The following is a 16,157-nucleotide window of genomic DNA, read 5'->3' on the forward strand; positions in this document are numbered from 1 at the left end:
GTCTGCAGACATTTACTCCAGCCTTAACACACCTGCCAAGAAAATAAACCTGTACACTCTCCTGCCCTCCAGGATCAGAGTCACCCATACCGCCATACACAAAAAAAATCCTTGATTTGTTGAATTAGGCTTGTTAGTACAGGGATGGAACAAAGGCCTCCACACACTGTGTGTCCCCACAACAGAATACAGTAAAATACCATAGAAATGCTATTATATCTCTATGGTCCTCAACCAGAACAGCAATTGAATGAAGGGTTTAATCTGGTTACCTGATCCAGAGTGGTCTGGGAGACAGAGTAGTCCTCCACACCCAGCCTCTGCTGATGAGTGGTGAAATGGCTGAAGATGCTGGCCAGAGCGCCCTCGCTGTGGGGGAGCTGGTACTGCAGCGTGTTGTGGTGCTTCTCCTTCAATATGCTACCGGGGAAGGACTCGTGGACAAACTCCTCCACGGGGCCCAGGGCGGGGGGCGAGCCGCCCACCCTCACGATCACAGTGTAGCCTTCTCCGAACCTAGAAAAAACAGACACATGGATAAACACATACACATCAATTAAAGCATATGGACTGACAAAAATGCACACACATACACACACAAACACGCACACAAAAACTCATTTGTATGCTCCAGCATATCACCTGATTCCATATTCACCTTGCCTAATGTGGGCAGCAGGTAGCCTAGTAGTTACAGCTTTGGCTGCTGAAAGGTTGCTAGTTTGAATTCCCAAGCCGACTAGGTGAAATCTGTTGGTCTGCCCTTGAGCAAGGTACTTAACCCTAATAATGGCTGATCCCTGGCCGTGACCTCACTTTCCAAGGGTGGGATATTCAAAAAAAAAAATCCCATTTCACACCACACACTTGTACATGTGTGAAACAGGACAAATATAAGCAACCGCTACTTGACTGTTGACACACAAGTACGCACACACAAAAAAAAGTGAGGTTATCCAAGGTTAGTGCAGTTTGGTAAATTACACACCATAAAATGCCCCTTTGGAACAATTTTGTGTGCTCCAGCGAAGTCCCTTGATTCCATATTCACCTTGCCTTATGTCTATGCACCACCCAAGCTAAAGTGCACACTCCTGAATTTAACAGCAGCACTTAAATAATATGCTTCTATTTCCTCACTGTGCTGAATTTGGTGGTACCCTTGCGCTAACATAATGTGATGAAGGAGGAGGAGGAGAAGGAGGGATAGAGGGATGGAACGAAGGAGATGGGGAGGGGGTATAATTGATCTTCATTTCCCCAGCTCGTTGAAAGCTCCCTGTGCATCCGGTGCAGCGTTTCGGGGAACAGGTGCATCACGAACACTGGGAGTCGGCCAACTCCGCACACCCGAGAAACTGGTGAGTTTTTTTTCCGTCTGAAGGAATGTTCACTCCTCCTACTGCTTTTCTCCCATCCCTCTCTTCCCCCTCCCTCTGCTGCTAGCGCTGCTTCAGAAGGTGCTAATGCTAGGTGCTGTCGCAACATCCTGAGTTTGGACAAATCCATGAGTTGGCATGTAGAATTACCCATGGTGCTTTGGGTGTATATGTAAGCAGTGGATCACCGTGTGAGACGTTGGCTGCATTCCAGACACACAGTTTCAACACAGGTCTGCACAGACGATCCGATCTTCAAAATACCTGGGGTTGTTTAATGTAGACTGTGTCCCAAATGGCACCCTATGGTGAATAGGCCGCCATTTGGGACACAACCATAGTGTTTATTATCTGGACTGTTTAAGTGGCTAATGTCTCAGCAACCACATCTGTCGAGTGGCGCAGCTGTCTAAGGCACTGCATCTGCATCTCAAGAGGTGTCACTACAGTCCCTGGTTCGATTCAAGGCTGTATCACCTCCGGCCGTGATTGGGAGTCCCATAGGGTGGCGCACAATTAGCCCAGCGTCGTCCGGGTAGGTCGTCATTGTAAATAAGAATTTGTTCTTAACTGACTTGCCTAGTTAAATAAAGGTAACCAAAAAAACATTATATAACGATTGTAGAATCTGTACATACTATGTGGAACACACCCACTAGGACAAGGTTTGGGTGTATAGTTTATTTTCTATTATTCAGACTTAAAATGTCTTGATACGTGCCGTTTAGGCCGTCTTAAAGCCAATCCCAATCTAAGGACATACAGTATATTTTCAGAATACCTCAAAACCTCTTTTAGTGTATGAACACTGCTTTCGGAAAATATTCAGACCCCTGGACATTTTCCACATTTTGTTACGTTACAGCCTTATTCTAAAATGGGTTAAATACTTTTTAAAATTACAGCAATATGCACACAATGTCCCATGAAGACAAAGCAAAAACAGTTGTATTTACAATTTTGACAAATCTATAAAATATAAAACACAAATACCTTATTTACATGAGTATTATTATTTTCAATGAGACTTGAAATTGAGCTCAGGTGCATCCTGTTTCTATTGATCATCCTTGAGATGTTTCTACAACTTGATTGGAGTCCACCTGTTGTACATTCAATTAATTGGACATGATTTGGAAAAGCACACACCTGTCTATATAAGGTCCCACAGTTGACAGTTCTTGTCAGAGCAAAAACCAAGCCATGAGGTGGAAGGAATTGTGCATAGAGCTCCGAGACAAGATTGTGTCAAGGCACAGATCTGGGGAAGAGTACCAACACATTTCTGCAGCATTGAAGGTCCACAAGAACACAGCTGAGAATCTTCCTAGAGCTGGCCACCCAGCCAAACTGAGCAATCGAGGGAGACGGGCCTTGGTCAGGGCGATACAACAATACTATGGTCACTCTGACAGAGCTCCAGAGTTCCTCTGTGGAGATAGAAGGACAACCATCTTTGCAGCACTCCACCAATCAGGACTTTATGGTAGAGCGGCCAGATGGAAGCCACTCCTCAGTAAAAGGCACATGACAGCCCAATTGCAGTTTACTAAAAGGCACCTAAAGACTTTCAGACCATGAGCAACAACATTCTCTGGTCTGATGAAACCAAGATTGCCTGAATGCCAAGCGTCACGTCTGGAGGAAACCTGGCACCCTCCCTAAGGTGAAGCATAGTGGTGGCAGGTGTGGGGATGCTTTCAGTGGCAGGGACTGGGATACTAGTCAGGATCGAGGCAAAGATGAACAGAGCAAAGTACAGAGAGATCCTTGATGAAAACCTATTCCAGAGTGCTCAGGACCTCAGACTGGGGCAAAGGTTCACCTTCCAACAGGACAACGACACTAAGCACACAGCCAAGACAACGCAGGAGTGGCTTCGGGACAAGTCTGATCTCCTTGAGTGGCCCAGCCAGAGCTTGGACTTGAACCCGATCAAACATCTCAACCTGACAGAGCTTGAGAGGATCTACAGAGAAGAATGGGAGAAACTCCCCAAATACAGGTGTGCCAAGCTTGTAGCGTCATACCCAAGAAGGCTCAACGCTGTAATCGCTGCCAAAGGTGCTTCAACAAAGTACTGAGTAAAGAGTCTGAATACTTATGTCAATTTTATATTTTAGTTTAAAAAGAATGTTTAGATTGATGAGGAAAAAATACATTTGAATCAATTTTAGAATAAGCCTGTAACGTAACAAATGTCAAGTGGTCTGAATACTTTCCGAAGGCACTGTATACCTCTGCAAATGACAACGTCTCAATCCCATTATTTATTTATATATTCAGAAAAGAAATTCAGAAAAACGGATTTCCATACTCCTACCTAATTCTTTTGAGGCAATGAGCCCTAGTAATGACTTGTTATTGTGAATCCAAAATCAGATAAATCTGACTTATCAAATTATTTCCAGGTCTCTTAAGAATGTGCAAACAAAAGCATTGTTCCAAACACCTCAATGAATAACGTAAGGCACGTCAGCATATGATGAGATTCACTCATCAAATCTATTTGTATAAAGCGGTGTGCATTCATTCACTTTCTATTTAGTTACACTGTGTATTCTGACATTAATAATTCAAACAAATCCCAATCAATCCACCGGCACATCAAATAAAAACCACCAAAATATGATTCTAACTTTGACATTAAATGCTCCCTCAAAGCTGGATTGGGCAACCAGCTTTTAACATTCCTTGGCTTTTATGCTAAGTCTAGCGAGACTAGTGTTATTTTGTTGTTAGTACTCTTATTACCATTGTTTTCTGCTTAATGAATCCCCTAATGTTATATTTAGTCGTGGAAAATGTCCATTGGAGGCTGTTAAGTGCTACATGCAAGGAGAGGCAGCAACCTCTTAAAAGTAATGAGAGAAGTGGTGTGTTAGCCTCAGCCGTACTAAGGCATTGTTTCAATGTCCATACTAGCATACAATGTAGAATCCAAGGCCAAATACAACTCCCAGAGCCTTTCAATGGGAATACATCATTATACCTAATAACAAGTCATATCTCTGTGCTGATTGAATACTTTATTTGAAATCCTAGATTAAAACGCATAATCTTCATTCCTCTGGAATTGCTAGAATGGAACACCAACATTTAAATAGGAAATCACAAATGAGAGAGAAGATCTACTATTCTTTATCATCCGTGACTTATCTGTCCAATTCTCTGTGATCACACAGTCCTGTGGACTTCTTCTCATAGCATTTTGAAATAGGCCTTCAGTACAAAGTTTCAATGAACAAAGAGCCAAGTCAACAGAGAAGCCAGTCTGAGTAGAAGTCGTCTGAAATCCCACCCTTCTTATCCAGTCTGATTCATCATCCAATCATCATGAGTCTGACAAACGCCCCTCCATTTAGCGATGGGATCGAGCCAGACAGGAAATCGGCCGGCGCTCAGAGTGGCGAGGCGCAGCTGAGCTTTCAGAGGTGCTGAGCTCAGCGAAGACAAGATTTTTTTTTTTTATCCAATAATGCTCGGGGGCGTTGCTAGAAGAGGTTTCAGGCGTACATGTGTAATCAAACAGAGCTCCCCAGCAGCAGAAAGAAGAGGCTGATCAATGAGCTCTCGCTCTCTGTTTTCTCTCTGTGCTCTATTTTCTCTGCTACGCTCCAACAGGAGAGTGGCGGTATGTATTATTCATTTTCCAATTTCTGCCCTTCGGTCGTCTCACAATAATATAAGTGATCATCACTCGTGGATTTACTACTTCTGCTATCGCTCTTCTATTATCTCTCTATTTTCTTTCTCTCTACATAGTTGGGAAAGGCCCGTAAGTCAGCATTTCCCTGTTAGTCTACACCTGTTGTTTGAGAAGCATGTGACGAACACAATTTGATTTGAATAGAAAATAATCTCGAACACAATGTAAAATGTTATCGTCTTCCCTCATCAATCGTTTGCCCAATCCCAGATTGACCACTTGTTCCTACAGTACCAATCAAACGTGTGGACACACCTACTCATTCAAGGGTTTTTCTTTATTCTTACTATTTTCTACATTGTAGGATAATAAAGAAGACATCCAAACTATGAAATAACACATATGGAATCATGTAGTAACCAAAAAGGTGTTAAATAAATCAAAATATATTTTATATTTGAGATTCTTCAAAGTAGCCACCCTTTGCCTTGATGACAGCTTTGCACACTCTTGGCATTCTTTCAAAATCGGCATAAAAACAACATGCGCATTTTTCCACTAGAGATGTGTTTCCATCAAATTGACTTGTTGCAGAAAAAAGGCTGGGAGTGATGACATAGTGCACGTTAAAATACCTTTTGCGGTTAAATTCCCATGCACTGAAGTTCAATGGGTTTCTATAACATTTTCAACTCTATTCATGGTTTTCTCACAAACAATGTTGCGTTATATAGTGAGTGTACCCATTCTGGTATTGACATAGTAGATAGTAGCTGCGCTCTGTTGCCGAGAGCACACATATAGATTCGTCCGACTGCCAGATGGTGAAGCGTGATTCATCACTCCAGAGAACACGTTTCCACTGCTCCAGAGTCCAATGGCAGCGAGCTTTACACCACTGCAACCAAAGCTTGGCATTGCGCATGGTGATCTTTGGCTTGTGTGCGGCTACGGAAACCCATTTCATGAAGCTCCCGACTAACAGTTCTTGTGCTGACGTTGTTTACAGAGGCAGTTTGGAGCTCTGTAGTTAGTGTTGCAAACGAGGACAGACGATTTTTACGCGCTGTGTGCTTCAGCACTTGACAGTCCTGTTCTGTGTGCTTATATGGCCTACCACTTCGCGGCTGAGCCGTTGTTGCTCCTAGACGTTTCCACTTCATAATAACAGCACTTACAGTTGACGGGGGCAGCTCTAGCAGGGCAGAAATTTGACAAACTGACTTGTTGGAAACGTGGCATCCTATGACAGTGCCACGTTGAAAGTCACTGAGCTCTTCAGTAAGGCCATTCTACTGCCAATGTTTGTCTATGGAGATGGCATGGCTGTGTGCTCGATTTTATACACCTGTCAGCAATGGATGTGGCTGAAATAGCCAAATCCATTCATTTGAAGGAGTCTCCACATACTTTTGGCCCTAATAAACTGCTTGCTTTCCAGACGAGTCATAGTGGGAGGACCACAGAACATTGCATGACTCCAAGTTTACTTCGATATGATGGTTGTTATATCAATATTTGCACATAAAAGCGTTTCCAACAACATTACTTGTATCTTTCATTTTACCGACATAAAAAGATCCCACCTTGTCTAGCGTGTCTTTTTTTGTCTACATTTGGAAAGTATACAGAAAAATGTTTGTTTTTTCTGCCAGGGCAGTCATGACATTTTTTTATCCAACATGTACTTTACACACATAAAAGGTTGGATGGAAACCTGGTTACTGACAGTCACTTAATTAGCTCGTCAGCTAAGATTGTTTTAGATTGGTAAATTAGTCCAATGGCCAGCTATCTAAACTTATAGCAATCATGGTTGAATTACTGACTGGGGACTCATTGATTTTGTTAGTCACTCTCCTCCACGATCTCTCCTCTCCAATCCATCCTCTTCCGGCTCGCCTCTCTCATCTTGCCTCTCCCCTCTCTCCTCTCTCCAATCTCTCATCTTCTCCCTCCCATGTCATTTAAAACACATAACCTCCAGCTTCAGAAAGGGAACGAGAGCTGCTGGTGTGCTTGCGCATATCTGCAGTGTGGAGCGAGGGAGGGAGAGATCTCTCCAATCTCTCCTTTCTTCTCTTCCATCTATCCTCTAGTCTTGTCTCCCCTCTCTCCTTTCCCATCTCTCCTCTCCTCCATCCTCTCTGCTCTGTTCTATCCCATCTCCTCTCTCATCCATCCTCTTATCTCTGCTCTCTCCTCTCCTCCACTGCCATCTCTTTTCTCTACTCTCTTCTCCTCTGGCCAATCTCTCATCTCCTCTCCTCTCTCTTCTGTATCATCTGTCCTCTCTCCTCTTGTCTATTTCCTCTCCCATCTCTCTTCTCCCATCTTTCCTCTCCCACGTCTCCTCTCCTCTTTTACCATCTCTCCTCTTCTCCCATCTCTCCTCTCCTCCCCTCTCTCATCTCAACCATCTCTTCTCTCTCTCATCTACTCTAACCATCTCATCTCTACCATCTCTCCTCTATCCCATCTCTCATCTCTCCTATCCTTCCTCTCCGCTCTCCTCTCCCATCTCTGTTCTCCTACCTCTCCGATCTCTCGTATCTGCTCTCCATATCTCCATTTTCCCCATCTCTCCTCTCTCTCTCTCTCTCTCTCCCCAATCTCCCCATCTCTCCTCTTTTCCCATATCTCCGCTCCTCTCCTGTCTCTCCTCTCCTGTCTCTTTTCTCTACTCTCTTCTCCCAGCTCTCCTCTATCCCATCTCTCATCTATCCTCTGCCATCTCTCCTCTTCTATATAATCTCTCCTCTCCCATCTTTCCTCTCCCATCTTTCCTCTCCCATCTCTCCTCTTCTATATAATCTCTCCTCTCCCATCTTTCCTCTCCCATCTTTCCTCTCCCATCTCTCCTCTTCTATATAATCTCTCCTCTCCCATCTTTCCTCTCCCATCTTTCCTCTCCCAACTCTCTTCTCCCCATCTCTCCTCTCTCCCTTCTATTTCCTCTCCCATTTCTCCTCTACTCTCCCATATCTCTTACCCTCTCTTCTCTCCAATATCTCCTCTCCCATGTGTCATGACGTTGGCCTGGGGGATAGGGTTTATGACAGTCATAAATACCTCTTCCCCCCCTTTTTCCTCTCTCTAACCTACTGAGGTTTCATTAAAAAAACCTTGGTTAACAGAGATTCTGGGAACATCAGTAGGTGGGGGGAAATAAACTACATTCTGGTAATCCGAACAATTGAACATATGCAGTGGTACTTAATGAATATGATGTCAGTTCGGTTGTCATCTGAGACATTCTCATCAATGATAAGATGACAAACTCTACAGTGGAAAGTCTACACATCAGAGTTATCAGATTCACATGGAATTGTTGTTCAATTCAAATGTTTGAATATGAAATTATTTGTGATGGGATAAAATGTGATTTTAGCTTCTAAAATGTGAGATGTGGGTTTTCATAAGTTAGGGCAGCTCACTCAGTGGCCTGCCTCTGTGAAGGGCTAGAAAATGGGCTAGAAAACTTTTCAAACACGCCCTCTTCTCCCTTCCTATATAAAGCCTTGACGACAATAGAACTTGCTGTTCCAAGGATATGAGGGCGACGGTCCTGTCAGAATGGTTCAGATAATAACTACAGAATGAAGCCAACATCAGCATGAGCTTTGGTTGCGAATGGTATGAACTTTGAACTCTTATTCACTACAGAAGTGATATCTCCTAGCTGTTGAGTTAGCAACCACAGCTGCAAACGCAAGGTTAGGAAGGAACAGACAGTAACGTTGGAGTAACGTCTACCACACAACGACGTTACTACACTGTATCCAATTTACCACCAGAGACATTCTTCAAAGGACAAAGGACATGCTTTGGCAAATTCTATTCTACCCTCAGATCTCCAGTCTCTCCCATCTCCCTCATCTCTCCTCTCGCTCATCTCTCCTTTCCCATCTCTCATCCTCTCTCCTCTCTCATATCTCTCCTCTACCATCTCTCATCTCCTCCTCTCCCTCCTTTCTCATCTCTCTGCTCTCTTCCTCTCCTATCTCTCCTCTCCCATCTCTCCTCTCTGCTCTCCAGCCCTCTTTTCCCATCTCTCCTCTCCCATAACTCCTCCCACCTTTCCTCTCTCCCATGTCTCCTCTCCACTCTCAATTCTCCTCTCCCATCTCTTCCTTCCTCCTTTCCCATCTCATCATCTCTCCTCTCCCATCTCTCCTCCCGTCTCCCCTTTCCCATCTCTCCACTCCCATATCTCCTCTCCCATATCTCATCTCGTATCCTCTCTTCTCCCATCTCTCCTTTCTCATCTTATCTCCTCTCCATGCGCTCCTCCACTCTCTCATCTCCCCTCTACCATCTCTCCCCTCTACCATCTCTCCTCCCATCTCCCATCTCTCCTCTGCCTCCTTTCCCATCTCCCCTCGTCTCCCCTTTCTCATCTTATCTCCTCTCCATGCGCTCCTCCACTCTCTCATCTCCCCTCTACCATCTCTCCCCTCTACCATCTCTCCTCTCTCCCATCTCTCCTCTGCCTCCTTTCCCATCTCCCCTCGTCTCCCCTTTCTCATCTCTCCTCTCCCCCTGTCTCCCCTTTCTCATCTCTCCTCTCCCCCTGTCTCCCCTTTCTCATCTCTCCCCCTGTCTCCCCTTTCTCATCTCTCCTCGTCTCCCCTTTCTCATCTCTCCTCTCCAGCTCTCTTCTTTTCCAATCTCTCCTCTCCCATAACTCCTCCTACCTCTCCTCTCTCGTCTCCTCTATCATCTCTCCTCTCCCATCTATCCTCTACACTCTCCTCCTCTCCCATTTCATCACCCCTCCCATTTCTCCTCTCCTCATCCCTCTTCCCCCCATCTCTCTTCTCCCCCATCTATTTTGTCTCCCATCTCTCCTCTTCCATCTCTCCTCTTTTACCTCCCGACTCAGTTGGAGTCCCTCTCGTGTCATTTCAAGCACATAACCTCCAGCTTCAGAAAGCTGTTGCTGGAGTGCTGTGCATCTCTCCCATCCCATCTCTTGTCTCTCCTCAAAATTCCCATCTCTCCTCTCCTCCGCTCCCATTTATCCTTTCCCATCTCTCATCTATCCTCTTCCCTCTCTTCCTCAATCTTTTCAAGAGGGGGAGAGATGGGAGAGGAGAGTGTAAAGGTCAACAAACACCCCCCATATTGGTGTCCAGGGGGGGGTTGAAGGGAGTGGGGAAAGGGGTCACACCCCAGGCTTGGGTGGCCGTGCTTTGATCAGGCAGGAAGGCCTCAATGGGTCACACACAGAGGTCGCCTGTAAGGGTCATCACTGAAGCTCCCTTGCAGGGAGAAGCCACGGGCAATGGATATATATGGTGCAGAGGCATGTTTTATTCAAGGCTGGAGTTGAAAATACATATGGTACTGCTCAGATGAGGTCTGAAATGGACACACACGCACTTCCACTCAGAGACAGACATGAATCCACGTGTACACGTACACACACACACTTCAAAGCGTACACGCACACATGATATATGCCTCATAAACAGACACCACATGCATACACACACACACACATGCTTTCGATGGCAATAGAGGATTTCACACACTGTATCTGTCGGTGTGCAATGGGTATTAATAACAGCTGATGCATTGTAAACCCTAAGGGCTGCTGTTTTCCCATCCATCTCAGACACTAACAGTCAGTTAGATAAGGTATCACTTAGCCACGGTGCAACGCAGTCAATCCACATAGTCAATCCACAAATTTACTAGACATCTCAAAGGCAACTTCCTTAGATTGATCACAACTTTTAGGTGCCCTTATAAAACTCTCCGGCGCTGTGCGCAACATTACCTTAATGCATTAAATGCACTTCGCAGCTTTCGTTTGTATTTTATTTCACTCTTTCCCCTTAAAGGTCCAATGCAGCTGTTTATATCTCAATATCTAATCAGTTCTGGCTGGGTAGCAATTAAGTACCTGACGGATTGTTTTCAATTAAAATGGCACAAAAACAAATAGCTTCTTAGATAAGAGCCATTTCTCAAGCAAGAATTGTGCACTGTCTGGGAGTGGTCTGAGTGGAAAGTTAAACGGAAAATGTGTTGTTATTGGCAGAGAGGTTTGGAACTTTTTCCTATTGGTCTATTAACTGGGCAGGCCAAAACTCTATCCCACCAAAACAGGCTGAAATTTCGGGCGGTCTTTTCAAACAGCTCTTACACTAAAAGAGCATGATCCTCATTTACAATATTATTCCAAACTCAGTGTGGAAATATACACTGAGCAAACCAAACTTTAAGAACAAAGTCCTAATATTGAGTTGCATCCCCCCTTTTGCCATCAGAACAGCCTCAATTCGTCGGGGCATGGCCTACACAAGGTGTCGAAAGCATTCCACAGGGCTGGCCCATGTTGACTCTAATGCTTCCCACAGTTGTGTCAAGTTGGTTGGATGTCCCTTTGGGTGGTGGACCATTCTTAATACACACTGGAAACTGAAAATCCAGCAGCATTGCAGTTCTTGACACAAACAGGTGCACCTGGCACCTACTACCATACCCCGTTCACCCTCTGAATGGCACCATACATAATCATAATACATCTCAACTGTCTCAAGGCCTAAAAGTCCTTCTTTAACCTGTTTCCTCCTCTTCATTTAACAAATGACTTCAGTAAGGGATCATAGCTTTCACCTGGATTCACCTGGTCAGTCTGTCATGGAAAGAGCAGGTGTTCTTAATGTTTTGTATACTCAGGTTTTCTTAAACACATGAAACTCACGTTTGTGACGGCACTGGGTCTCAAAGTAAGGATGGAGGAATAAACGTTGAGATGCAGCGAAATATAGCTCCTGCTAGCCGCATAAACCCTTATCCTCCAGACATATGAATGTTAAGTTTTCATTTCCTGTTTGGAACCCAGGAATAGTCGCTGCTGCTTCGGCAGCAGGCTAATTGGGGATCCTAATAAAATGCAAAACAATAAATATGAAGGATGTCAGTCACAGGAAAAGAACACCAGCTTCCCGCGTCCTTCTCTCCCTTCTCCCTTCCCCTGACCAGCTTATATGGGCGCGATGGAAGGTTTTTTTACTGCCGTGCACTTCATTTCACTTTACTAAACACCTGGGACTCGACTGGATCCGACGCTCCTGAATTGTAAAAAGTATATTTACAGCCACTTATTTATCTCCCCGGTTCTCTTTTTGGCTTTCAGAAATTCTCTCCTCCGACGAATGATTGATTGACTGGAAATGCAACAGAGCCGACCTGGTCGTGGGGCAGGTGGGTAGAGAGGGACAAAACAATCAACCTAGATAATGGAGGGCGTCCTCTTAAAACATTATCTGTCCCCTAACTGTGTTAAGAGGTCTCTCTCCGATTTGAATGGTGCGATTTTTGCTTATTTTTGGACCTGATTGATATACAGGGGCGAGTTGTTAAAACAATGAGGCTGCCAGCCAGGCAGCTCCAATGAGAAGGTGGGAAGACAGGTCATCGGTGTGGCCTGAAGGGGGCAGCACAAACAAGGGTGGGTTGATGCTCCATCACCAACTGAGCGAGAGGGCGGAGGGAAAGAGCGAGAGAGAGATAAAAAAAAGAGAGAGAGGCAGCAGGAGGATGAATACATAAAGGTAATGTAACGAGAAGTTTGAGGAGGAGGAGTGCGGGTGGGGTGATGAGAAGATGGAGAGGAAGAAGGTGGACTAGCATGTATTACACACACAATGCGGAATCAAAATGTGAGAGGCGCCCTGTGGAGAGATTCCACACTCTTTCTCACCCGTGATGAGGTGGATGGGGGGGAAGACAAAGTAGCCCCGCCCATCATGCAGGTCAGTCTTTAATACCACTGCGTGACAGCGGCTCGCCACCTGCCTCGACCCCCTCCAGTCACACGCAGATGGAAATCTCCCCGTCTCCTAATCTGCAACAACTTGGGTAATCGTGAGATGATGCGTAAACACACCCCTCCCTCACAGCATGGCCGAGCCATTTACATAAACAAGAAAAAGAAAAGCGATGCCATGCTTCCACAGGTAAATGTGGATAGATTACATTGCCGAGTGGTTTGCGCAGCTTGACATTAAAGATGGTCGATCAAACGCTCTGCTACCACCCACCCCCTGTCCCTGTCTCTGCTACCAGCTCCCCCTGTCCCTGTCTCTGCTACCACCCACCCCCTGTCCCTGTCTCTGCTACCAGCCCCCCCCTGTCCCTGTCTCTGCTACCAGCCCCCCCCACACACACACACACACACACACACACACACTGGGGACACATTTCATGGGTGCGCGTGGCAGGGGGAAGAGTGGAAAGGAAAACAGCGGAGAGTCATTAACGGGGCCCACACCTCATGAAACATGAATTACATGAGCTGAGAAAGAGATAGCGACGCTTAATTAGAAATTATTCACTGTGTCGCAAGAACTGAGCGATAGCATTTCAACAGCCACACCCCAAAAAACTCACGTGACCTGAAATTACTAACAAAAAAAAACTGTCAATGCACATGTAACGTTTATCTATCCCCCCCCCCGGCTTTGGTCTATGAAGTGAAAGAAATGAGTGATTGATTGGCTGTGGCTGACAGCATAGACTATACAGTAGACTTGAGCACGGGTTAACCCATTCAGCGCCTCCCTCTTCCCTCTTTCCACATCCCGTAACTATACAGTGTCTCTCAAATGATTTAGGGCGGCCTCGTTGTCCCCGAGGACAAGAAGTCATTGACACAGAGGATCTGTCAATTACACCAACAGCTTGGAGGGACAGGTAAGACCATCGCTTTCTTCCTCTCTCCTTCCCTCTCTCTCCCTTTTCTTCTGTCCCCCCTCGCTCTCTTTTCTCTGATTTAACGGCTACAGAGATGATATGACATCAACCCTCTTGATGGGAAATATCCTTGACACCCTTTGCTCATTTCAGCATCAGACCTAACATAGGCATACATTCCCCCATCCCCTCCACCCATACTCGTCCTCTCCCCACTCTCTGACTTGTAAAATGGATCCCCCCCTCGTCCCTTTAGTCTGTAATGTCCTCCTAGAAGATCACACGATACTGCTGTAATAATGTCAACCCCCCCCAGCCCAACATAATGGATGGCCCCACGCCCACCACTGCCACCCTCATCACCATATGTGAGATGGCCCAAAAGGGGGTTGGCCTTGTGAAAATGTCAGGTGAATATCAGAGAGCATACTTAAGTGCCGGGTTTAAGGTCAGGGGGAGATTGGAGATGGAGCCTGACTAAATGTGTTAAGAGGCATGTATAAAGGCCATTACAGGACGGTAAAGATGGAAGAGTCAAAGAAGGATTTATTTTCACAAAAAAAAAATCTTGTGGTTTAGAGCAGGGGTTCCTCAACCTTTTGTGTTATTGTTTATTAAATACACCACCAACAATCTTCATTTGAGCGACGTACGAACATTTTGTTGTTTTGAAACTAATTTCCTGCAAGTCTACGTAGCTTACCAAGACAATTGACATCTTTTAGACAGGCTTTTTAAGTAATAATAATGAATAGGGAAAATAGTCTCGACACGATTTCCCCAAATGTTAATCCGCTATTTTTTAAATAATTATTAGAATTGATATGAAACCTTAATTGAATTATACATATTCTTTTTTTAAAGAAAGTGAATAGATAAATGATAGCGACAGAGTCACAGGTTGCAAAACATGACTTCCCAAGCTAAGTCCTGACTTTAGAATGTGTAGCTCAGCTTCCGAATGTCATAGAGATAAAGATATCGTCGGGCATTTTACAGATTGTTTCCAGGAAAAAGCATCACGACCTAATGTGCCGTTCTAGATTTGTTTAAACAATTGTGAATTTGTTAAAAAAAAAATGCTTGGCCTGCATTGCAGAGCTTGACGCATCACTACAGACCCGGGTTCGATCCCGGGCTGTGTTGCAGGAGGCCACAACCGGGAGAAGCATGAGGCGGTGCACAATTGGCCCAGCGTCGTCTGGGTTAGGGGAGAGTTTGACCGGGCCGGGATGTCCTTGTCCTATTGTTCTCTAGGGACTCCTGTTGCAGGCCGGGCGCATGCACGCTGACACGGTCGCCAGGTCTACGGTGTTTCCTCCGACACATTGGTGCGGCTGGCATCCGGGTTAAGCGAGCAGTGTGTCAAGAAGCAGTGCGGCTTGGCAGGGTCGTGTTTTGGAGGACAAATGGCTCTCGACTTTCGCCTCTCCCAAGTCCGTACGGGAGTTGCAGTGATGGGACAAGACTGTAACTACCAATTGGATACCACAAATTGGAGGAGAAAAAGGGGTAAAAACATAAAAGGTCCCATGACCCCACCCCAGGAAACTTAGTTTGGGAACCCTGGTTTACAGTAATATGGATGAGAAGGATGCATGTTCATAAACATTATTTATTCATGTTTATTTAACCTTTAACTAGGCAAGTCAGTTAAGAACAAATTCTTATTTTACAATGACGGCCTACCCTGGCCAAACCGTTCCCTAACCCGGACGATGCTTAGTCATTCAATTCAATATGTGAATGAGGGGAAGAATCAAGGTGTGTTATTTACATAGATAGAACCCTAACTCTCACCCTGTACTGTAAAATACTATAATAGCAATACTTGTTTACTACAACATCATTAAAGGGGGAAAAAACAACATGCGGTATTAACATAATACATCAAGACTAATGCTAATGCACTCTATGGAATTGTAGGCTAATATTTGTTTACTTCCATGTTGCATTGAGTAAAGTTTATTCAATTTAAAATACATTTCAAAATGTTGCTTATCACAGTGTTCATGGCATCTGAACGCATACATTGGAGGAAAAAGAATGGACATATCAATCTCAGATTTCCCAAAGACTCCGAAATGAGGACACACTCATGTCACAGCTAAGAGACGGAAAGGGTGGGTTGCTCCGTTAAGGCTAGACCAAATGTCCATAATGTTATTGAGAACTACCAAGAAATAATCACCACTGATTTGGAGAAACACTGATGATGTACGAGTCATTATAAACTGGGTGGTTCAAGCCCTGATTGCTGATTGGCTGACTGCCATGGTATAGGGTAGCCTAGTGGTTAGAGCGTTGGACTAGTAACCGGAAGGTTGCAAGTTCAAATCACCGAGCTGACAAGGTACAAACCTGTCGTTCTGCCCCTGAACAGGCAGTTAACTCACTGTTCCTAGGCCGTCGTTGAAAAT

At 44.9% G+C, this 16,157-nt stretch overlaps 1 protein-coding gene across 3 annotated transcripts in view; it reads right to left on the reverse strand.

The window, feature by feature from the left end:
* Window positions 1–16,157, reverse strand: part of LOC112259966 (phospholipid-transporting ATPase ABCA1) — a 247,860-nt gene that overhangs the window by 10,797 nt on the left and 220,906 nt on the right. For all 3 annotated transcript variants that reach the window (XM_042328357.1, XM_024434680.2, XM_024434681.2), the window contains exon 49: window positions 273–516. In XM_042328357.1, the coding sequence (XP_042184291.1) occupies window positions 273–516 (244 nt within the window). The remainder of the gene's footprint in view (window positions 1–272; window positions 517–16,157) is intronic.

Source organism: Oncorhynchus tshawytscha, linkage group LG10 (assembly GCF_018296145.1).
Source record: "Oncorhynchus tshawytscha isolate Ot180627B linkage group LG10, Otsh_v2.0, whole genome shotgun sequence".
Lineage (NCBI taxonomy): Eukaryota > Metazoa > Chordata > Actinopteri > Salmoniformes > Salmonidae > Oncorhynchus > Oncorhynchus tshawytscha.